The 24,072-nt window shown below is 44.5% G+C and overlaps 1 protein-coding gene across 2 annotated transcripts in view; it reads left to right on the plus strand.

Annotated features, from left to right (window-relative positions):
• LOC127579282 (protein SFI1 homolog) overlaps positions 1-24,072 on the plus strand; it is a 120,401-nt gene that overhangs the window by 93,911 nt on the left and 2,418 nt on the right. For both annotated transcript variants that reach the window (XM_052031965.1, XM_052031967.1), the window contains 4 exons: positions 11,954-12,275; positions 13,763-13,922; positions 17,958-18,051; positions 21,722-21,821. In XM_052031965.1, coding sequence (XP_051887925.1) covers positions 11,954-12,275; positions 13,763-13,922; positions 17,958-18,051; positions 21,722-21,821 — 676 coding nt within the window. The remainder of the gene's footprint in view (positions 1-11,953; positions 12,276-13,762; positions 13,923-17,957; positions 18,052-21,721; positions 21,822-24,072) is intronic.

Here is a 24,072-nt window from a genome sequence, read left to right on the forward strand (position 1 = left end):
ACAGTCTGACAATTTGGAGATAGTGGAAGGGCTAAGTGGGGCGTCCACATAGTAATGTTGGGTGTTATTAGTGCACATACGGGAACTCTTTTTTTTTTTTGGAATGATACTGCACAGAGGCACCAGAGGTAATAGTGTAGGAGCAGATAAAGAAACCAGCTGAATCTCTGTTGGGACTGAATGGAGCCAGGTGAGCACAGTTGCTTGATTCAGATGGACAATAGTGAAATAAGTGTCTGCAGAGGATGGTATTCCAGAACCATGTCAAAGGCTGAAGAAGTATCGAGAACAAATTGGAGGGACTTCGTCACAATCACATAGAAAGATATTGTGATATTGATAAGAGACATCTTGGTACTGTGGCAAGGCAGAATGCCTGATCAGAAGGATTCAAGAAGTTCCATATACAATGGGCAGAGGGTTGGGAAGCCACATGGGAGAGTGATGTTGGAGGTTTGCAAGGATGGGGGAGGGTGGGGTTGAGTTTTTCTTGAGTTAGCAGATGGAAGATTTGAAGTAGAGAGGAACAGTACAGGTATAGGGTCGAAAGAACAGGATCTAGAGGTGGGGACTTGTGGGTCAAGGTAAGCTGTCAGAGGCCATGAGAAGAGACAGGTGAAAAAAAGCTAGAGAAGGATTTTGTGTACGAGTCAAAGAAGTTGAAGTTCTGAGGAAGTTTGGTCCAGTGGGGTCTAGGGAAGCAGCAAAACTACAGTTGTGACTGATGGAATGCTCTCATATTTAGAGGCATGCGAGTCTTTGAGCTCCTTGCACATGTTTAGGAGATGACGATGGCTGAGTTGGGAGAGGAGATTAAGAAGATGATCTTTTTGTGAAGCGAGGTAGGTGAAGTTATCTTTGCATTGCAGAATGATCCTAGAATAGACGGTGATTTTTTTGCAAATAGGAGTTGGAATCTGCTAAATGTAACATAATATACGTATGCAAGGCCATGTGATAATTCTTCATGCATGAACCTAGACAGTAATGCCAGCAGCATATAGTTAACTGCACAAGGCAGCCAATAAACTAGGTTTGGCCCTCACCTGATCTCTGCAGCTACTTTCCAACAGAGCTTCTTAGATAGTGATTATGTTTGAGATCTTAGAAAACTTTAGTTACCTTCAGCAGCTCGGAAATCCTGAAGCAATTATAGCAACTTGTGATGAAGGTGTGCACTCCACTCTTAGCAGTGTGGAGGAACAGAGGGATCTTGGGGTCCACGTCCATGGATCCCTCAAGGTTGCCATGCAGGTTGATAGAGTTGTTAAGAAGGTGTATGGAGTGTTGGCCTTCATTAGTTGGGATATTGAGTTCAAAAGCCCTGAGGTAATGTTGCAGCTCTATAAGAAATCTAGTTAGACCACACTTGGAGTATTGTGTTCAGTTCTGGTCACCTCATTATAGGAAGGATGTGGAAGCTTTAGAGAAGGTGCAGAGGAGATTTACCAGGATACTGCCTGGATTGGAGAGCATGTCTTATGAGGAAAGGTTGAGCGAGCTAGGGCTTTTCTCTTTGGAGTGAAGGATGAGAGGTGACTTGATAGAGGTGTACAAGATGATAAGAGGCATAGATCGAGTGGACAGTCAGAGACTTTTTCCCAGGGTGAAAATGGCTAACATGAGGGGGCATAATTTTAAGATGATTGGAGGAAGGTATAAGGGGGATGTTAGAGGTAAGTTTTTTTTTTACACAGAGAGTGGTGGGTGTGTGGAACGCACTGCCTGCAGAGGTGGTGGAGGCAGATACAGTATATTAGGGACATTTAAGAGACTCTTGGATAGGCACATGAATGACAGAAAAATGGAGGGCTATGTGGGAGGGAAGGGTTAGACTGATCTTAGAGCAGGATAAGATGTTGGTTCAATATTGTGGGCTGAAGGGCCTATACTGTGCTGTAATGTTCTATGGTCCAATCAGCTGAGTTGAGGCAATTTAGGATAGATGGATCAACAAGGGCTTACCAGTTTATATAATTTGACACAGCAGTAATTAGTGTGTCCCTATATTTATCAAACAAGATAACCCATATCCATTATTTATTTGAAATTGTGGATTATTGTCAGGGCCATAGGTTAATGGTAATTGAATAAGCTAAATTCTGTTTTGGTCGTGACTTAGGAATACATCTGGATTTATTGGAATAAGTTTGGTAGTTTTTGCCTAATTTTAATATTTAAACCTGTAATTATTTCTTATTATTTCAAATTGTGGGCTTTGATATTCATGCCCGAGGTCTTTTGTAGACCCATTCAAAATGCTCCTCTTATTTTTTCATGATGTGAGCATCATCAGCAAGGTAGCAATTATTACTAACCTAAAATTCCCTTGGAAAGATGGCAGTGAGCCACCTTCTTGAATGGTTGCATTTCTTCTGCTGGAGGTACTCCTGCAATATTGTTGGATGGAGAGTTCCAAGATTTAGATACAATGATGAGGAAGGAATTACGATATATTTCGGAGTCAGGATGCAGCCTGATTTGGAGAGGAACCTGCAATTGCTGGTTTCATCTCCCCGTTTCCCTTTTGATTGGAGTGGTCACTAGTTTGGGAGGTGTCGTTAGAGTAGCCCAGGTGAGTAACTGCAGTGAATTTTGTAGATAACATGCTGCAGCCATAGTTTGATGATTTTGAAGGGAGTGAATGTTTAGGGTGGTCGATGACACTGCTTTGTCCTTGATGGTGTCAAACTTCGAGTGTTCTTCAAGCTGCAATCATCCAGGATGGTTGATCTCTAACAACCCCTGTGCAAGGCTCCAATGATTGCAGTGTTTTCTTCATGATGGCCATTGACTTCAGTTTTACTGGGGCTCCTTGATGCGGCACCTAGTCAAATATTGCACTGATGTCAAGGGCGGTCACTTTCATCACCCCTCAGGAATTCAGGGCTGTGGTCCACATTTAGACCGAGGCAGTGATGAGATCTGGAGCCTTGGTCCTGGCAAAACCCAAAATATGCACCAGTGAGCAAGTTATTGCTAAGACATTTGGCAATATGTTCCGTCATTTCATTAATGTTTGAGTAGACTGATTTGGCAGTAACTATCCAAACTGGACTTGCCTCGAAAATCAAAAAAACCTCCAGATGCTGGAAATCTGAAATAAAAACAGAAAATGCTGGAAACATTCAGTAGGTCTTTCAACCTGAAATGTTAACTCTTTCTCTCTTTCCACAAATGCTGCCTGATCTGCTGAGTGTCTTCAGCATTTTCTGGATTTATCCAGCATTTTGTGGGCAAGAGAAACCTGGCCAATTTTCCTCGTACTGTTTGCACAGTCTTGCAGTAATTGCTCCTGGTTATGAATGTATTTTTGGCAAATTTTGGACAGCCTTGCATCTCTGAGGCAATGCTTCACTTCACAATCTGAAATAAAGCTAAAACTTGCAATAATATAATTTTGGGTTTTCGCTGTGTGTTTTAAAGTCAAATACACCAGTATCTCGTGTAGCACTTTGAGGTCCAAGGAATGAGTACACCAATGGAATCAGCATGAAAAGGGGTCAGTATATTGTATATTAGGAACTGTGTTACTGAGAGTGCTGCTGAGCTGGAAACCTGGCTGCTGTCCTATTGGATTTGCTACCATAGAGAAGTCTCTGGGCTGGGGAAAGCTGTGCAATGAAACAAGGAGAGATGGAGATGGCAGCTCTCGTCACATTCAATAGGAGGTGATGAGAGATGATGGGATCTGGGAGGTCTGTCAACAAGTGGAGCAGGCTCACTGTGCCAGCCAGGGTGCAGTCTTGAGCCCCACATCTCAACACTGAGCAGCCACATCATTCTCCTCAGCCCTCGCAGGCAGCCCTTCCACATTGAGCTGTGTGGAGTGGGAGTGACAGTGCCAGGTTCCTATCTCAACACTGAGCAGCAGTAAGGAGGGCAGGAGGGTGCATCAGGTTCAGCCCTACACAACCTGAGTGGATGGCTTTTTCAAAGAACAGGGGTCTGTATACCTGTGACTGTTTGGACTGAAGGGCCATGAATGGTGTAACGAATTGGCACTCGGTGAGGTAGAATTAAGTGGTTCTGAAGAGTAGTGTAGTGAGACCTGCATCCATGACCTCTGATATAGATGTATATTTGCTCTCAACCGATGTTGCAGTGTGTACTCTAAGCTGCAGCCATCTTAAAGATGAATAGTTAAAATACAATCATCTCTGTACCACGAAGTGGATGCTAAAAAAATAATCCTATGACGTTATTTGAAGAGCAAATAATTCAGTGGTGTCTTGGCCAATATTTTTCCATCACTGAATTAGTTCCCTGAAAGTGGTCACACAGGTAGACAGGGTGGTGAAGAAGGCATTTGGCATGCTTGCCTTCATCGGTCAGGGCACTGAGTACAAGAGTTGGGATGTCATGTTACAGTTGTACAAGATGGCAGTGAGACCACACTTGGAGTCTGGTGTGCAGTTCTGGTCACCCAGCTATGGGAAGGATGTGATTAAGCTTGAAAGAGTGGAGAAAAGATTGACGAGGGCATTGCCAGGACTGGAGGGCTTGAGTTATGAGGAGAGGCGGGACAGGCTGGGACTGTTTTCCCTGGAGTGAAGGAGGCTGAGGGGTGACCTTGTATCAAATGCTGAGGGGCATATAGATAAGGTGAATGGTCACGGTCTTTTTCCCAGGACTGGGAAGTCTATCACTGGAGGGCGTGGGTTTATGATGAGAAGGGAAAGGTTTAAAGGGGACAGGAGGGGCAAGTTTTTCACACAGAGGGTGGTGGGTATATGGAACGAGCTGCCAGAGGAAGTGGTAGAGGCAGGTATAATTACAACGTTTAAAGGACATTTAGATGGGTACATGGATAGGAAAGATTAGAAGGATATGGGACTAGCTCAGGTAGGAACCTTACTCGGCAGAGGTGGTCTGGTCTGAAGGGCCTATGCCCATGCTGTATAACTCTATCACTCTGTGACCTAGTAACATCATATCACATTATCTGCTCACTTGTTTCATTGCTGTTTGTGACACTTTGCTGTGTGTAGATTAGTGACATTTTTCTCAACTTTAAAACAAAGCAGCTCAAAAGTGCATCAATAGCTGAGAATCATTTTCAAATGTCTTGAGGTTATGAGCTTCATTAATTCCTCCTTTCTTCTGTACATATTTTTAATTCCATGTTTTTTTTAAATCCAATGTACAATTGCATTTGACCTTTCACTTTATCCTTGCTTTTCTACCCCCACCCCCCACCCCCTCTCTTTCCAGTGGAAACAGCCTATGCTTACTGGCCACCTGTACCTTGCACGTGCCTGCATAATCTGACCATGCAGAACGTCACTGCTGAGTCTGATCCCAAACTTGCACAACATCCACTTTCCTGCGGGAATCACTGGCTAACGATTAGAAATGGGGATGTGGCTGAGTTTATTTTTGTCTCTCTCCTCCCTAATTTACAGGTGCTGGTCTTTGCTGAAGCCTGACTTTGCTGAGAGCACGTAACTTGGTGCATATAGAGAATCACAACTGAGGTCGATAGCGGCAGGAAGTGCTTTTGTCTGAGTATTGCCTGATATTTTCTCTTGTTTATACATTGCATGAAAGCTGTGTACTGTTAGATGGAAACTCCCACGATTATTAAGAGTGTATCTTTTTACTTAATCTGCTATGTAAAGTAGTTACATGTTTCCTAGGTGACCAGGAAGTGACTCAATGTATTGCAAGTTCTCCTTGAAAAAGATAGTTGTACTGCTTCCGCCTTCCTTCAAGGGTAGAGCAGTGGTTAATTTACCTTACTTGGTTACGGACTTAATAACCCAGAGATGTGAGTTCAACTCACTCAACAGCTGCTGTGGAATTTAGTAAAGACCACAAAAAAAATACCTGGCTCACTAATGTCCTTCAAAGGAGGCAATCTGCCATTCTTCTGCTCTGGCCAAAATCTGACTCCCCAAATGGCCCAGCAAGCCACTCAACAATATCAAATCCTTGATGTTAGAACAGTAAAAGAACCAGATGGACACCTGAATTCGGGCACAGCAAAGTAACTCCCAGCGCAGTCATGTTCACAGTCAGAAACGTGGAGATTGAGGTCAAAACTGGGAGAACTGTCCCACAGATCAGTCCAGCAATACCATACTCAAAGAATCGTACAAACTGCCAGACTTGTGTCAGACTCTTCCAAACACAGTCCCTAGGTGTGTCCTGTCCCACCAGCAGCACAGACCCACCAGATGTGGTGGTACCGTGGTATACAAGGAGCCACCCTGAGAGTCCTTAACATTGACTGCAGACTTCATGAGGTTTCATGGCGTCGGGTCCAACGTGAAACTCCTGGTTGCCACCCCTTGATAAATCAGTGTTCATGTTGAACAACAGTTGGAAGAAGCACTGATTGTAGCACCCGACCTGCTATACAACAGCTTTAGGTGGTCAATATGTGCTTTGGCTGGGGGACTTCATTGACCATTACCAAAAGTGATTTGTTAGCACCAATGCTAAGCGAGTTGGTTGAGCCCTGAAGAACGTGGGTACCAGACTGGATCTGTGGCAGACACTGAGTGAACCAACTCAAGGGATAAACTTACTTGATCTTATTCTCACCAACATACCTGTGGCAGATGATCCGTCAATGATAGCATTAGTAGGAGTCACCACAGTCATTTATGGAATTTTCTATAAAGATTAAAAATCATTTAGTTTAATCTGAGACTAGGGTTTTATATTCATACAAAGCAAACTACAGAGTTTTGCAGTGTGAGATGACTATGGTAGATTGGAAAACTACATTAAGGATTGTGACAGTAAACAAGGAATTCATAGTTTACAATAAATGTGAATCCCTTCAAGGCACAAAAACCCAATAGGGAAATACTCCAGCTGTGGCTCACAAGATTAAGATAGTATTAGATCAAAGGAAAAGGATTATTCTGTTTCCGAAAAGAGCAGTAAGCCAGAAGATTGGGAAAATTTTGGAATTTAGCAAAACGTGTCCAAGAAATTGATAAGGAAAGGGGAAGTGGAGCGCAAAACTAACAAGAAAATAGCAACAAATGTAAAAACAGACTGTAAAAATTTCTGCAGCTTTGCAAAATTCTTCTTCAGTGCTTGGCCTCTTCTACCTTTCACCTCACAGCTTATTACATCTTCCCCTGCCCTCTACCTTCCCCCCCTTGCCTGGACTCTCCTATCACCTGATTTCGCCTATCCCCTGCCCGCGTGTACTGCTCCCCTCCCCCCCCACCTCTTATTCTGGCTTCTGCCCTCTTCCTTTCTGGTCCCAATGAAGGGTCTCGACCCGAAACGTCGACTGTTTATTTCCCTCCATGGATGCTCCCTGACCTGCTGAGTTCCTCCAGCACTTTTTGTGTATTGCTCCAGATTCCAGCATCTGCAGAATTTCTTGTGTCTCCATTTAACAAAAGTTAATATGGGTCCCTTACAGACTGAGACAGGAGAAGTTATATTGAGTATGGAAATAGCAAAGAAGTTAAACAATGTCTGTCTTCAAGGAAGAAGAAATGGAAAATCTCTGTGGAGACAACAGGTCTAGAGAGACTGAGGAACTGAAGGAAATACATATTAATTAAAAGGTGATATTGGAAAGATTAATGAGACTGAAAGCCAGTAAGTTCCCAGGGCCTGTTGAGCTAAGTAGCAAAGTCTTGTAAGAGATGGCTTCCATAGATTCTAGAATGGCCCCAATAGCTTAGAAGATTGTAAATGTGACCCCACTATTAAATAAAGGAGGGAATTACGTCAAGTTAGCCTGATATCTGTGCAAGTGACCTTCAATTTACAAAGAGCTTACATTCAGGTTAGATACGATGTTAAGTGAAAATTTGTAAATCAAGAAAGTATTTCCTATTAGTTTCAATGTAAAAATATTAATTGCATTCTGGAACTCAAGTAGTTCAGTCAAAATAACTAAACGCTTAAAATATATCAACACAAGTGTTTGGAATAGTTTAAGTACTGTTTCATTAAGAAATCTTGGATTCAAATAAAAATATCTCTCATTGTACAAGAAGTCACTCTCGCCCTGCTGTCAGTCTCGTCCCCCCCCCCACCCCCCACAACAGAACTCCCAGCTTTCACTCTTGCTGTCTCCCTGCACCCCCACTTGGGTTGGGTGTGAGGGGTAGAGGTGGAATGCATTACTTTTAATTTGCCTTTTCTTTTAGATGTAGCACAGTAGTATAATTTTTCCAGTGAACCAGGTTAAAGGACAAGCAGGAAGGAAAACCAGTGAGTGCAGAGGGATTTGGGGAAACACTCCTGCTGGCTGTGTGGTATTCCTGGTGGAAAATGCCAGTTTGTGGAAGCCTGAGAAAATGGTGAGATTGCTGAGCGTCCCATTGGCACTCGCTGTTTGTGCCAAGACTGGGAGACATGGAGAGGAAATAGTAAAAATAAAACTGGTTGCTTTCCAGATGAGGCATGCTGGCATACCTTGTGTCAGTGAGAGAGCAGCACTGTCAAGGAATAAAAGCACCCTGAGAGAGGGGCATGTGAGATGTGACATACGAAATCTCAGAATAAGAAAGTAACCTGAAAATACTTGCAAAAGGTATCCTGACCAAATTAGTAAGCGCACAGAAAGAGAAACTGTGTGAACATTTCGGGTCCTTTTATCAGAACAGGCCTAAAAAGTGTCTTCCTCGCAAATACTGCTTGACCTACTAAACTTTGCATCATTTTCCGTCTTCCTGCGTCTTCAGAGTTCTGGATTAAGACTTCAACAGCTTTAGGACTAAATACTATTTAACATTGATAGCAGTGGTTTTTTTTCCTCTTCTGAAGTTGCTAAGTTGGCAAAGCGCAATTCCAGCAAGTGTGGATTCTTAATGGTTCCCCAAAAGCTGTTGATGGGTGATTGGTGAGGATCCCAACAGGTGCATGGTCCTCCCTGAGGTAGATTCCAACAGGTGTGGATTATCGGTGGGCGAGGGTTCCAGCAGGCGTGGACTGGTGCTGGGCGAGGGTTCCAGCAGGTGTGGACCTTCCATGGATTAGGGTTCTTGCAGCTAGCAGCTGATTAGTCTTTTTTTTTGTTGTGTTATGGGACACTGTTACGGCTGTGGAAAAGATGGATGTTGTAGAAGGATCATCTCTAGAGTCCGTATGGGTGGAATTAAGGAACAAGAAAGGAGCAGTTACTCTACTAGGAGTATTCTATAGGCCCCCCGGTAGCAGTAGAGATATAGAGGAGCAGATTGGCAGGCAGTGTTTGGAGAGAAGCAGAAATAACAGGGTTGTTATAATGGGAGACTTCAACTTCCCAAATATAGACTGGAACCTGTTTAGTGCCAAAGGTTTAGATGGGACGGAATTTGTTAAGTGTGTCCAGGAGGGATTCCTGACGCAGTATATTGACAGGCCGACTAGAGGGAATGCCATGTTAGATCTAGTTTTAGGAAATGAACCGGGACAGGTGAAGGATCTATTGGTGGGTGAGCATTTGGGGGACAGTGACCATTGCTCCATAACCTTTAAAAATTGTCATGGACAGGGACAGGTGCAGAGAGGACAAGAGGTTTTTTCAATTGGGGAAGGGCTAACTACGAGGCTATAAGGAGAGAACTTGGGAGTGTAAATTGGGATGTCCTTTTTGAAGGAAAATGTACCATGGAGATGTGGTCGATGTTCAGGGATCTTATGCAGGATGTTAGGGATAAATATGTCCCGGTGAGGCAGAGAAGGAATGGCAGGGTGAAGGAACCGTGGGTGACGAGAGAGGTGGAACGACTTGTTAGGGAGAAGAAGGTAGCATACGTGAGGTATAAGCAGCAAGGTTCAGACAGGCCCGTGAGGAATATAGGGTAGCGAGGAAGGAACTTAAAGGGCTGAGGAGAGCTAGAAGGGGACATGAAAAGGCTTTGGCTAGTAGGGTTAAGGAAAATCCCAAGGCCTTTTTCAAGTACGTGAAGGGTAGGAGGATGGCTAGGGTGAAGGTAGGTCCGATTAAGGACAAAGGTGGGAGAATTTGCCTGGAGGCGGCAGAAGTGGGAGAAGCTCTCAATGAGTACTTCTCTTCGGTATTCACCAGGGAGAGGGGTCTTGATGATGCGGAAGGGAGTGCTGGTAGGGGTAATGTTCTCGAGGTTGTTGATATCAAGAGAAAGGATGTGTTGAAGTTGTTAAATAATATTAAGACAGATAAATCTCCGGGGCCTGACGGGATTTTCCCCAGGCTGCTTCAAGAGGCTAGGGAGGAGATTGCTGAACCGCTGGTAAGGATCTTTGAGTCCTCGTTGTCTACAGGGGTGGTGCCGGAGGATTGGAGGGTTGCGAATGTTGTCCCCTTGTTCAAAAAAGGTAATAGGGATAGGCCAGGGAATTATAGACCGGTGAGTCTCACGTCTGTGGTGGGTAAGCTGTTACAAAGGATTCTAAGGGATAGGATTTATGAACACCTTGAGAATCATGGACTGATTAGGGACAGCCAGCATGGCTTTGTGAAGGGAAGATCTTGCCTCACAAGCCTGATAGGGTTCTTTGAGGAGGTGACCAGGAAGATTGATGAGGGTAGTGCGGTGGATGTGGTTTACATGGATTTTAGTAAGGCATTTGATAAGGTTCCTCATGGTAGGCTTCTTCAGAAGGTCAGAGGCCAAGGGATCCAAGGAAGCTTGGCTGTGTGGATTAGGAATTGGCTTGCGTGTAGAAAGCAGAGGGTTGTGGTGGAAGGAGTGCCCTCGGATTGGAAGGCAGTGACTAGTGGTGTCCCGCAGGGATCGGTTCTGGGACCTCTACTTTTTGTGACATTTATAGATGACTTAGATGAGGGGGTGGAGGGCTGGGTTAGTAAGTTTGCGGACGACACTAAGATAGGCGGCGTTGTGGATAGTGTGGAGGGCTGTCGGAGCCTACAGAGGGATATTGATAGGATGCAGAGCTGGGCTGAGAAGTGGCAGATGGAGTTCAATCCGGAGAAGTGTGAGGTGGTACACTTTGGAAGGACAAACTCCAGGGCAGAGTACTGGGTGAATGGCAAGGTACTTGGCAGTGTGGAGGAGCAGAGGGATCTGGGGGTTCATATTCACAGTTCACTGAAAGTTGCCTCACAGGTGGAAAGAGCAGTTAAGAAGGCCAATGGGATGTTGGCTTTCATAAATCGCGGGATTGAGTTTAAGAGCCGTGAGGTGATGATGCAGCTTTACAAAACTCTAGTTAGGCCACACTTAGAGTACTGTGTTCAGTTCTGGTCGCCTCATTATAGGAAGGATGTGGAGGCGTTGGAGAGGGTGCAGAGGAGATTTACCAGGATGCTGCCTGGATTGGAGAGTATTGAATATGAGGAGAGGCTTAAGGTGCTAGGGCTTTATTCTCTGGAAAGGAGGAGGATGGGAGGAGACATGATAGAGGTATATAAAATATTGAGAGGAATAGATAGAGTAGACAGTCAGCGCCTCCTTCCCAGGGCACCAGTGCTCAAGACGAGAGGTCATGGCTTTAAGGTTATGGGTGGGAGGTTCAGGGGAGATGTCAGAGGGAGGTTTTTCACCCAAAGAGTGCACTGCCTGGGGTGGTGGTGGAGGCAGATACATTGAACAGGTTCAAGAGCTTGTTGGATAGGCATATGGAGGAATGTGAGATAGAGGAATATGCGGGAGGAAGGGGTTAGGTAGTGTGAGGGTGGTCTGATGGACGGCACAACATGGTGAGCCGAAGGGCCTGTTTTGTGCTGTCTGGTTCTATGGTTATCCATTTACTCTCCATTGATATAGTTTTTAAGTTGGTGTTAGAATAATGAATTGTTAGCTCAGCATTAATTATTTTGTGTTTAAAAATGGAAAGTGCTGCTAAAAATGTCCTGAAATCATGACGAGAGAATCAGTAAAACATTTTAGTTTCCTCAGAATAATTTCTTGATCGATGAGCTTTTCTCTCTCCACAGATGCTTCCAGTTCTGTTGACTGTTTCCTCAGTTTTCTGTTTTTATTTCTTATTTGGAGCACCTGCAGTTTTTTTTAATTGATTTGTCCTTGTGTTTTACTGTTTGCAGTGGCAATGCTTTGGTCCTGGGCCCTTCAATGTCAACAACCTGTCTATCAGAAGGCAAAGTGGAGGCTCCAACACAATCCAAAGTTCATGAAACAAGGACTCGCACAAGCCGAAGGATCGGGTCTGAGAATGAGACCGTTGAGCATGTTACCTGGCAACCACAAACAGCAAACCCACTGACTGTGCAGTCACAAGTGGCCTTGCGTGTTGCCCACTCTGTTGCTTCATGGCCCACCATGGGCAACCTACAGGAGCAGCCAGTGCCGAAGGAGGTCCTTCTGCCTCCCTCAGCATTCCTGTCCCTGGGGAAGGAGAAAGGGAGTGTAAGTCACTGTTATTCAGTTGTGCTCTTCTGCCAATCTTCTCTGTTCTTCTGAGGATGCTGATTCTTGCTTTGCATACTGTCTAATCCCAGGTTCCCTTCTGGTACCTTGGCTTGGTTTCCATTCCATATGTGTGCAGTATCTACTCCACTCTCCAGTTGACGTTCCTCTCCATTGACTATAATGGCATAAACATTGTTTGCTGGGTACTGCAGTGCAAAATCTGTTCGGTCATTGGAGGAGCTATTGTCTTTGCCTGTTGCCTAAATAACTTGTCTGATGTGGAGAATAATGAGTGTAAGATTACACCTCTCGTATTTGGAAACTGTTCTGCAGTGGGGAAGATTAGTTGTGAGCTGTGTTACACAGTTAAAGGCTAAAACTTGTATGTCCAGATAGTGGTAACGTGCATGAGATTAGATACTGGTGATATTCAGCTCTGTCTCTCTATTATTCTACTTGATTCTACATCTGTCTTGCTGTCCAATATTGAAAGGTGGAAGAATTAAAATCTCCTTCAGTAAGTGTCAACAGGACTGAAGACAACGTATTCTCCTCCACACAATATTTTTGCCTCACATTACTGATTCCATCTTCCCAGCTGGCAGTTTAATCAGAACCTTTGGTATGGTATACTGTTGGCAGAGTTTCAAACATCACCACTCGTGAGTGTTGGAACCAGGCCCCCCCCCCCCGTGTGTTAACGGGAGTGCGGGAGCCGGGGTCCCGGTGTGTTAACGGGAGCATGGGAGCCGGGGCCCCAGAGGACCCTAGTTTCCACCATCAGGATCTCACTGCACACTGCTAGATCACTCAACCACACCTTCACCAGCACAAGGCTCAGTTACTGAAATGCTCTTCTACTCAATTATCCATGCTTGTAAACAACAACATGCCTCAGACTCCTGAGCATCCATCATTATCCTACAACATGCCTCCAGTGTCTTTGGCTCTTATTTATGCATAGACTGTGTGAGAATAAATTAATGACAAAAACTAGTTCAAAACATAATCATATGTGAGGTAGTTTAGGTTGAGCTTAAGATGCCAAAGAAATGTGAAGTCTTTCCATATACAGTGAGTTGCTGGTCCCTGGTTCCCATGCTCCCATTAACACACTGGGGCCACGGTTCCCATGGTCCCCAGAAACTTACTGGGTTTGCTGGAAAATTCATTGTAGTACTGAGTAACATCTTACAAAAAAAAGTGAATGATAAGTGTGTTAATAGTTGGAGTAACATCCAATAGTTGCAAAATCTGGCAGTCGGCAAATTGTTGAATATGCCAGATTAACAGAGTTTTACTATCGTTCAACTATAGTTACTGATGGTGATGTGCAGAAAGAGCTGGGGGTGAACCTGTCATGTGGGCCGAAGGACCTGTATTGTACTGTACTGTTTTATGTTCTATGCTGGTGCTCCTGTCTACCAGTCATCATTATAGGGGATAGAAATGGATCTAATGGTCTCTTCCCATTTTGATTTTAGACAAATGAGTATCACAACAGGAACAGTGGGTTTGGTGCTCACCAAGTTCAAAAGGATAAGAGAATTTTGACTAAGCAGTCACACACAACTCAACAGCTGCTCTCTCCAGATCGTTTGTGGGACAGATCAGAATTCCTCAGTCTAACTTTCCAGGACACAGGTAAATGGATAACTGGTAGGAATACTTCTCATAGAGACATGCAACACAGAAACAGTACCTTCAGCCCACACTGTCCATACTGACCATCAGGTACCCATCTAGACTACTCCCATTTACCAGCACTTGGTCTGTAGGCTTCTATGATGTTTTGAATGAATTGGTGACTCCATAAGGAGACTCCATAAGGAAACTTCATCTCAGGCAGTCCCTAGGGATCGTGGATATCCCACTGCCACTCCAGTGTTTTGGTTTCTGAATTGACTAATGTGGCCAATGTGGAACCCCACAGACTCTGCTGCAGATGGGGCAGGAGGTGCGTGATGGGGTGGGCAGGTGGGTGGCGCATTTCTTGTACCATTTATGTTGGGCTTCTGTGTGCTGCCAGTGTATGGACTCAAGGAATTCGATCCTTCTATTTCACTTTGGGTGATCGTGGGCCGGGTATTCCTAGGAATCGGTGGGGATGTGGCACTTTTTCAAGATTTTGAGTATTTTCAAGGAGATTTTGAGTACATCCTTAAATCATTTACTCTGTCCACCTGGCAATCCCTTGCTGTAACAGAGCTCAGAATAGTGCGTCTGTTGTGAGATTAAGCATGTGAGTGATGTGGTCTGCTCAACAGAGCTTAACGTAATCACGGTCTTGATACTGGAGATGTGGCCTGGCAGAGGATGCTGATGTTAGTTTGCTTACCACCAAATCCACTGGTAGGGTATCTCTCCAGAGCTTTGAGATGCCTGATTTAAGTAACCCAAGACTTGGAAACACACAAGAGGACAGGGATCACTGCTGCTTGGAAACCATAACCTTTGTACTAGGTTGGAGATGCTCTTTTCCCCCAAAGGCTGTACTGGTCCACTGAATTCAATAGTGAATTTCATCATGGATGTCAGCCTTCGCTGTCAGAGAATGGTGTTCCACAGTGGGGGCAGGTTGGTAGAGGACCTTTTGTTTTGCAAATGTTTACTGCAAGGCCAGTCCTCTCATGCTTCAGTGAATGAATTGATGGTGACTTGGAGCTTGATCTCAGATTTTTTGCCACATGCGCATATTCCAAGTTGAAAATCTTCCGGTTCTTGCAGAGGACGCTCTTGTACAGACGGCCTGATGATCCCAACACATTGTCCTGAACTCCATCATAATTAACACCTGTGAAGATGCTGATGGCTTCTCTCCCAGAAAACGCCAGGAATGATGTGATGAGAATGAAAAGGAGATGCAGGAGTTAACCAGCCGCAATCTCAACGATATTGGAATGCCTTGGGTTGGGCGAGGGTGCTGGGAACGAGCTCCAAGGGCGCTTGAATGCTGGGTTTGAATGGAAAAACCTGTGGCGATTGGAAGGAGTGCAGAAGGTCCAGCAGCTCGCTGATAATCGTTACGAGTGGATTCTTCAGAGCCACAAGACCCAAACGCCCAAGGACCCAGAAACTTTTCAAGGACAGGGAGGTGGTCAGTGCCTGTTGGAAAGAAAACTTAGAAGACTTCCTTAACTGCATGTGCCCTTGACTCCTATTCCACAACAAACTCTGGTCCAGCCTCACCGCCACTCCTGACTGACAAGGAGTTGAAAAGCATCTGGAAAAAAACAAGGAGGACCTGGGAGGAGATGCCTTCCCTCAAAGTTCCAATACTTGGCAGTGAGAAACTTCCATCAGAAATTCACAACTTCATCTCCTTCGTCTGGGAAAAGGGCAACCTCTGAGATGTTGTAATGTGACCATCTTCAAGAAAGGGGACAAATCCAACAGTGTTACCTACAAGGGAGTTCCCTGCTGTCTGCCTTGAGGCAACTCACCCCCAGGGTCCCCCTCAACCACTGCTTTGTCGTGGCTGAAGAGCTGCTCCCAGAGCTGCAGTGAGGATTCTGTCCAGCACTACATGATAACGCAGGGAGGAACAGCGACACGTGGCCTTTTTATACCTTTTCTAAAGCTTTTGACTCCATCAGTTGAGAAGGACCCTAGAAGAGTTTGGCTTCCAACAGAAATTTGTCTCTATCTTATCTTTTCTTTCCTTTAGCTCATGGAGCAGACTTTTTTTCCCCGTTTCTCATTTCTTTTTTTCTTTTACCCTTTCTTTGCTTTGGAGCAGACTCGATGGGCCGAATGGCCTACTTCTGCTCTCTTGTTATCTTATATTTACGCCATCTTGGCATGAAGGCTTGATCTTAATCATTGGGTCCACAGTAGATCCAATCTCAGTGCAGACCTGTACCAAACAAGGCTGCGTCATCGCCTCAACATCTTCAAGAGGCGGTGTCTCAAGAAGGCGGCATCCATCACTAAGGACCCTCACCATCCGGGACGTGCCCTCTTCTCGTTACTATCATCGGGGCAGAGGTACAGGAGCCTGAAGACCTGCACTCAATGACTTAGGAACAGCTTCTTCCCCTCCGCCATCAGATTTCTGAATGGTCCATGAACACTACTTCATTATTCATTTTTATTTGCGCTACTTATTTATTTTGTAATGTATAGTAATTTTTATGTCTTGCAACTGTACTGCTGCCGCAAAACAACACATTTCGTGATATATAAATCTGTGATAATAAACCTGATTCTGAACACTTTTAGTTTTTCTCACCACACTTCCAATGAGCTTCCCACTGGAATGGAGCTAATCTACAGGACCAATGGGGAAGCTATTCAACCTGTGTTACCTCCACTCCAGAATCAAAATCACTCCAATCTCAATGGGCAAATTACATCATGCAGTCAAAAAGGAACCTTTCACCGAAATGAAAAGGAAGCTGATGTTCAGCCCAGTAGTTAAAAGGTCAGTGTGCAGACTACATCAGTGCTGTTCCAAAGTTCATTACACGTCACCTTTGCAGTATTGTTGCCATGAGTCAAAATGTCCTGGTTTCAAACACTGCACCGACACTTAATGCAGCCTGACAGTAGTACAGCACAGATCAGGTGGGTGTATAAAAAAACATCTTGGTGTACTTTCGAGATCAAAGTTTTTGTAGGTTGATGGGCGAGGCAAGATTTGCTTATGTCCTGTCCATTGTTTTTTTGCAATCGGTGAACACTTAACTGCTCTTTGTGAAAACACACTTTGTGCAAATTGGCTGTCATATTTCCCTGCAAGCAAACGGTATACATGTTTCAAAAGTATTAGTTCTGCAACTCTGGAAGAAGGTATACCCACACCTTGTTGTTTAAACTGGCAATCTCATGCATTTGGTGTCTCACTCAGTGCAGTGATATCAGCATTAAAACATCTGAGTTCCCAAGCTATGATAAAGTGGCATTCAGTCTGTCGCTGCTGGGATTGTCCTTGAGGATCTTTGCGCTCCAGTTCCAGAATAGCACATGGAGTGGTAGCTGCTTGCGTGGTTTATTTTGATCTGCAGTGACCATTGCACACCAGCTACCACATGGGCTTCACAGGGCAACGCTTTGACCCAGTAGTATATGTACAAGAGCAACAATATCACAATGAACCTTTAGGGAACAGTAGTTTGGCCACACATGAAGTTTTAGGCCTAGTTCTGAATGATGCACTTTAAGAAAGATATAAAGGCTTTGGCAAGGCAGAAGCGATCTACTAAAATCTAGGGATTACTAGGAATGAGGGACTTCAGTTATGTGGATGGACTGGAAAGCTAGGATTTCCTTCCTTGGGTTGCAAGGGCATCTGATTGCAGAGGAAGCTGGGATGCAGAGAGACCAGGCAGGGAGGAGCAGAGAGACGAGAGCATTCATCTCCACACAATGTTGCTGGAAACTGTAAAGAGGTTCTGGGGTCGTACTTGATGGGGAAGGGAACAGTGTGCATCATAATCTGTCTCACGTCATGAGCACGTAAACACGGAGGCCCCTAGAACCAGTCATACTAATCTTTAGTATCTTTCACGTACACAGAATGGTCTTCATTGCACAAAATGCAGACTGCAGTGTACATTTTTTTTTGCTCTGATGTTCTGAATGTTTAATGTGAAGGTCAGGCTCGTTTTGAGAGAAACGAGCACCTGCAGCAGTTGAAGAGCTGCTTGTGATTAATCCTTTTCCATTCCCGTAATTCAGATGCTGCCTCTGATGAATGTAGTCAGCTGGAGGCTGAGCTGCAGGCAATACGTCAGCAGATGCGGAGCTTCCATGGCAGCAAGCTGAAGCTAAGGTAGGTTGTCTGGGAAGTGCTCTGTTTTTGGCACTTACTACTAATACCTGCAGCTGCAAGAGTGGATGAGCCAAAATGCTGTCAGCCTCGGCCAAATGCTCCTGGCATTAGTGCAGTCAGGCATGTAATTAAACCTCCCCCCACCCACCACAATCCATCTCTCTGCCCCAGAGGAGATATTCTATACTTAGCCAACGAATGTCCCCCAAAGGGAATGCTGATTCAGAAAAAAAAAGTGTTCAAGGACGTTGCTGAGACCCTCCCTCACCCCCAAATGTTGGCTCGCCTGCATTCATTCACTCCCCTTCTCTCTGCCCCCCCCCCCCACAGCCTTCTCCCTACTCCCACCCTCAAATCATATTGCTTCCCTCCCTAAGCCTCTTCTCTGCCACCCCCCACCTTTGTCCCTCTGCCCTCTATAACATCTGTTAACTGTCTGTATCAGAACAGGCCATTTCCAACATGTCATCCATCTTATCCACAGGGCAACCCTGGCCTCACCCTGTCACCGATGGTCTCTCTGTTCTATTTTCCTCCAACCTTCTCTGCCACTTAAAACTACTTTGTTTTTCTCTCCCAGTTCCGTCAAAGGATCTTCAACCTTAAACATTAACTCGTGATTCTTTTACCACAGATGCTGCCTGACCTGCTGAGTGTTTCCAGCATTTTCTGTTTACATTTCAGATCTCTCACTATTGCAGTTTGTACTTGATTTTCATTTACTGTTGAATTCACTGCCACTTCCCTTCCAGGTACACCATCCTTGTAGAATTTCTCCTCCAGTCTTCAGGGATGTTTCTGTCTGTCCACTTTGCCTTGTTCACTCTCACTGGTCTGTTTCCCCTCTTGTTTACGATAAGGTGTTCTTCCAAAACTTGTTTCCACAGCCACATCCCTTACCTTAGCTTCTTCCCACCCATATGGATTTCAACTGAAATTCCACCCTTCACTATTCAGGTGCAGCCAGGATTACAGGTTCAAACTATCCAGTATTTCTCAAGGCAAGTGTTCTGCTTGTATCCTGAGATCCACACTTGGATCGTGCTGGAAAATGTATGCTCTTGACCTCTCTCTACAACATCAAATCACTCTCATCTCTAAGCTGTGATGGTCCGCCTTTCCACTGTGTCTTGTGATGACTTTTCTCCTCCTTTTCTGACACCAAAAATCACAAACCACATTCTTGAGGTCCGTTACCCGTCCTGAACCTTTCTCCCCTTCCACCTTTCTTTGTGTTTTCTCCATCCCTTTTGATTACCCCCCTCTGATCCAGAGGAATCAATTCCCTATCGAGGCCTCAGCTTTGCCCCCTACGGTCAACTGCCAGCTCGACATGGCACTGAGCTTGCTCCCACTCCCATTCTTCGCTCCAGACTGTGGCACCTTTCTTGCATCTCCAGAATTCCAGATCCACCTGGACACCTCTCTCTGGCCTCATAACCTCTCTGGGTCTGTTCACTGCTAACTGCTGATGTGACATTGACCACCATGACCTTTCCGCTCCCCTCACTCGCTCAGACATACAATCTATGAACTTGTGACACTCCATTCGCTAAGAACAACCCTAATAAGAACTTCGTTCTCCCAATTCCTTCACCTCTGTTGTATTTGCTTTGATGATGAGATTTTCCATACAGGAGTTTCTGAGATGCCTTCTATATTCCCGAACCATAGCTTCCTCTGCACCATAATTGGCAGAGAGCTTGCTTGCTTTTCCCCCTATTTCCTCCACCTCTGCTCTCTTCCCCTCCTCCCCCTGGAAATTGCAAAGGTAGTATTCCCCTTATCCTTGTCTTCCATCCCACCAGCTTCTGCATTCAACGGATCATTCTTCACAATTTCCACCAGCTCAAATAAGATCCCACCACCGGACAACACATCCCTTTCAGCATTTCAAAGGGATCACTCCCTGGTCTGCTTCTGATCCCACCTATCACTCTACTTTTTACGGCACATTCCCATACAACCCGTCCTTTCCCCTCTTCCCTTCCCACCGTCCAGTGTCCAGACAGTCCTTCCAGATGAAGCAGTGATTCGCTTGCACTTCTAATCTGATGTACAGCATTTTGTGTTTGCAACGTGTTTTTCTTACTGTTCCTGGTCTGACACACAAAAGTTCTTGGCCTTAACTCTGTTTCTCTTTCTTCAGATGCAGCCGGACCTGCGTGGCCGGAAAGGATGCTGTCAGTCCCACTCCCAGATCTTTCCTGGTGTCCTCGCAAGTTTTTCCTTTCTTAAGGATAGACCCAAAATCCTTCTCAGAACTATCATTAAGTCAGTTCCCACCTTTTCAGACAGTGCACTCCAGGTCATCACAGCTTACTGGTTAAAAACATATGTGCTCACTTCACCAATCCTGTCCCATCAGATTTCCTTTGCTTTTGTCTCATAAATCCATGCCTTTTTTGCTCCAAGGAAAACCTTTTCTTGTGTTTCTCCACATAACTGACTGCTTTTATCCTGTTACCGGTCTAGTAAGTTGCTTCTGCTCCCCTTGAAAAGCCCAGGATTGCTGTAGTAGTAGAAGAATACTTAATATTCTCGGTATCTTTTTGTTCTTGTCTCTAGGGTGCATTTTTGCAAGTGTAATATGCTTTTGGCTGTTTCACTGAGTCCTTGTATCTTCCCTGTACAATCATTTTAACTCCCGCCCTCATTGCCTCATTCGTCCACCTCTGGTCACGTTTCCATTTCTTGGGGTTGTGTTGTCAGCATCCATCTTTGCTGTAAGGATGTATTTCAGGATTTTCTGGTCATTTTCTCCAGGCCCATCCTTCCTCTGCAGGTTCCCATTTTTGATGGTAATAGAAACTACAGAGATATTTGATTCCAACAGAACTAATTCAATAATAATCAAACATCTCTAGTAATCAGGGGCTGATGCTCCTTTTGGAAAGATGTGTAAGAAATCAGCACACATTTTTGAAGGTGACTTTTGATGTAGATACTTTTATGGGTATATAAAAGTGTCATTTGACTCCATTCATACTCAAAATAGATTGCTCAGCCTCACCATAAGGCGGCTGAAAGAATTTTGTGAGAGATGAACAGCTCCTTAAATGTGCTTTCTGGTGCTACCAGCTAATCTGATATTTTAGGCATATTTATGTTGGCTGGTGTCTGAGTACCACTCCTGTACCGAGTGAGTTCACTGATCAGGACTCCAGTGTGGATGTGATTTCTTGCTTTTGAGATCCATAACATGGTTTATTGCAAATAGGGCTGATTCAGGTCTCCCATTATTGCAATTTATGCACATCCTTTGGGACGACCCGGTGGAGTGGAGAAAGCTTTAATCTGCATTTAACAGTGCTGCCTGGATTACAAGTATTGAAAACAATGCTCGGTGGCTCAGCTACTGAAGCTGTTGCATCTCAGCTCCAACGCTCTGGTTCATTTCTGGCCTCCAGTGGATGGAGTTTGTGTGTTCTCCCTCTGGGATGTCGGAGGAAACCTACACAGTCAAAAATGTGCTAGTTGATAATTGGCCACTATAAATTGCCGCGGGGTGTAGGTGGATGGTAAAATTGATGGGAATGGGGGAAAGGATAGTTGCAAATAAAATGTGTGAGGAAATGGGATTGCTCTGTGAGCTGGAATAGACTTGATGAAGTGAATGGTCTCCTTCTGTACCATAAGGAAATAAACATTCCATTGCATTTCCTTCCAGAATCTGGCAGAAACAGGCTGCTGTCCTGCAGAATTGGCTTCAAGTAAATGCAACAGAAGAGGGAGAAGAAGTATTGCAGATGAGGCAGGAACTAGAGCAGGTAAATAATTACATGTCCAACAGCAGATCCATTCACAGATACATTGAACTGACTGGGATTAAAACATTTATGGTGTTAGAGACATTATTTCATTATGTAGGGACAAGTCTTTCCAACCTTGAATTCCTCTCAGTAAGAGGTGGACAGCTGTTGAAGGTGGAGAACTATTCTCTTTGTACTGATGCCATTCAGCTTTCCTCACTTCAGAGTACAAGTTGGGCTTCTGTTGAAAAGTATCACACAAAAAATCGGTTAATGTCATCCAATGATCAGCTAGTTGTGGTCATGGGTTAAGTGAAGCAGAAACTGGGCAATATTCTTGAAATTATCGTTCCAAGACCTTATCTCCCTAGAAAGTTCATGTGTAGGTCGAGGATGAAGATGTGCTTCAGGACAGAATTGGGCTTCTCATCCTAACAGCAAAGTATAGCTGTTGCTGGGGTAAAGGCAACAATCAGTGTCTATGGAGGTGTAACTGGTCCCGGGAAGGTTATAATAGGGGAAATAAGTTATTAGATTTCTATATATTTTTGTTCCTGGTGTGTGTTATGCATCTTCTGTAGAGGCTTAACAGGTTTTTGTTTGGCTGGGGGTATCTCATTGTGATTATCCTTTGCAATGATGTATTCAGGTTTTAATCTATTGTCAATTGATGGGATTTATCATTATCTCTGTCTATTAAATGCTGACAGTGGGGATGGAGCTGCACTGACATGAATAGAAGGAGGGCTGGACTATGATTTGTGGTCCGCTCTGTTTCCAATTCACAGCAGCGGGGCCTCCTTGCCGGTGGGATGTCGAAGGAATATGGAAATGGATTGTAAATGTGCCATTCCCAGCAGCTGTGTCAAACCAGATAAAATGAACCCTGTGCAAAATCCCCATCCCCTTCACTGCCAGCAGCAGACTCTGGTAATTCTCCACGAAGCACATTTTATTCCAACACAGCAGTCACAAAAGAATACTACACAATGCTAAATTTATTCATTTATTTAGCAGACTTAGTTACTGATGCAGCAGAATCTGAGGAAAATCAGTGCTGGAAAGGTTAAATGTGTCTTACAGATGCCATCAGCAACTATTCACATTTGGCTCAAAATTTCTGATGAGAAGGCCATAGTTCATGTATGTTAGGAGGCAACACATTTACGGGATGGGAAGAGCTCTGTGGTGAGGTGAATATATTTTCCACACTTTCCCTTGTTTGGCCTTAAACCACAGAAGCAAAATTCTACTAGTGTTGCCAAAAAAAACAGTACAAGGCAATATATTACCTCATTCCAGAGGTCAGCCTAATGAGACAAAACACAAAATGGTGAAGGACTCAGCAGGTCAGGTCAGGCACCAGCTCTGCTGGGAAAATAAAGTTAATATTTCAGGTTGACGACCTTTCATCAGAACCCGGTTAGAAATTAAACATACTTTAAATTGCAAAGAAGAGGGAGAGTGGAGAGAACAAGGGTAATCTCTGCTGGAGACTGACTGACATAAGAGTGGTGGTGCGAGCTGAGAGAGGGTGGTGAAGGTTTGTTAGTGACAGCTGATCTGTCTGGAGGAGGGGTAAATGGAGAGTGAATAAGAACAGAAGAGAGGAGAAATACTACAACTGAACATTTCCAGCACCTGCAGTTTTATATTTGCTTTTCCATGAACTTTGTGGACCTTCTCTGAACTGCCTCCAATGCAAGCATATCCCTTGCAACTTATGACCCAACTGTGCATATGGTCTCAAACCCCTGTACAGTTGTAGCAAGACATGATCCTCCATCCCTTGCAAACAAGACTCAAGTTTCATTTGCTGTTTTAATTACTTCTAGTACATGCATGCTGTGTGTCTTATACAAGGACACCAGCAGTTAATAGGTTTTATTTAAATAAATTCAAGCACAATTGAACATGTAATCTATTTCAATACCAGTTGGTCTACTGCTCACCCTTGATTGACGTGGAGCACCAATGTGTCTTCTGAGCCATTCCAGCAGCTTAAAAACAGTCATTGTAAAATGAACACTGAGCAGACAACTGATGATGGTCAACCTACCAATTGCATCAGTTGCTGAGGGCTGCCTCTTTACAAAGGGAATCCAAGACTGTTCCAAGAACTGCAAACTTGCTTCACCGGTCCATATTACTGTGAGGGTTGTGTTATTCAGAGTCTCACTGAGAAAGCCATTCCACTTAATATTTCTGAGTTGTGTAGTGGGTACAGCTAGCCCGTCTCAGGAATTTATTGGTCGGTTCAAAAGTTCTC

This window comes from Pristis pectinata, chromosome 17 (genome assembly GCF_009764475.1).
Source record: "Pristis pectinata isolate sPriPec2 chromosome 17, sPriPec2.1.pri, whole genome shotgun sequence".
Lineage (NCBI taxonomy): Eukaryota > Metazoa > Chordata > Chondrichthyes > Rhinopristiformes > Pristidae > Pristis > Pristis pectinata.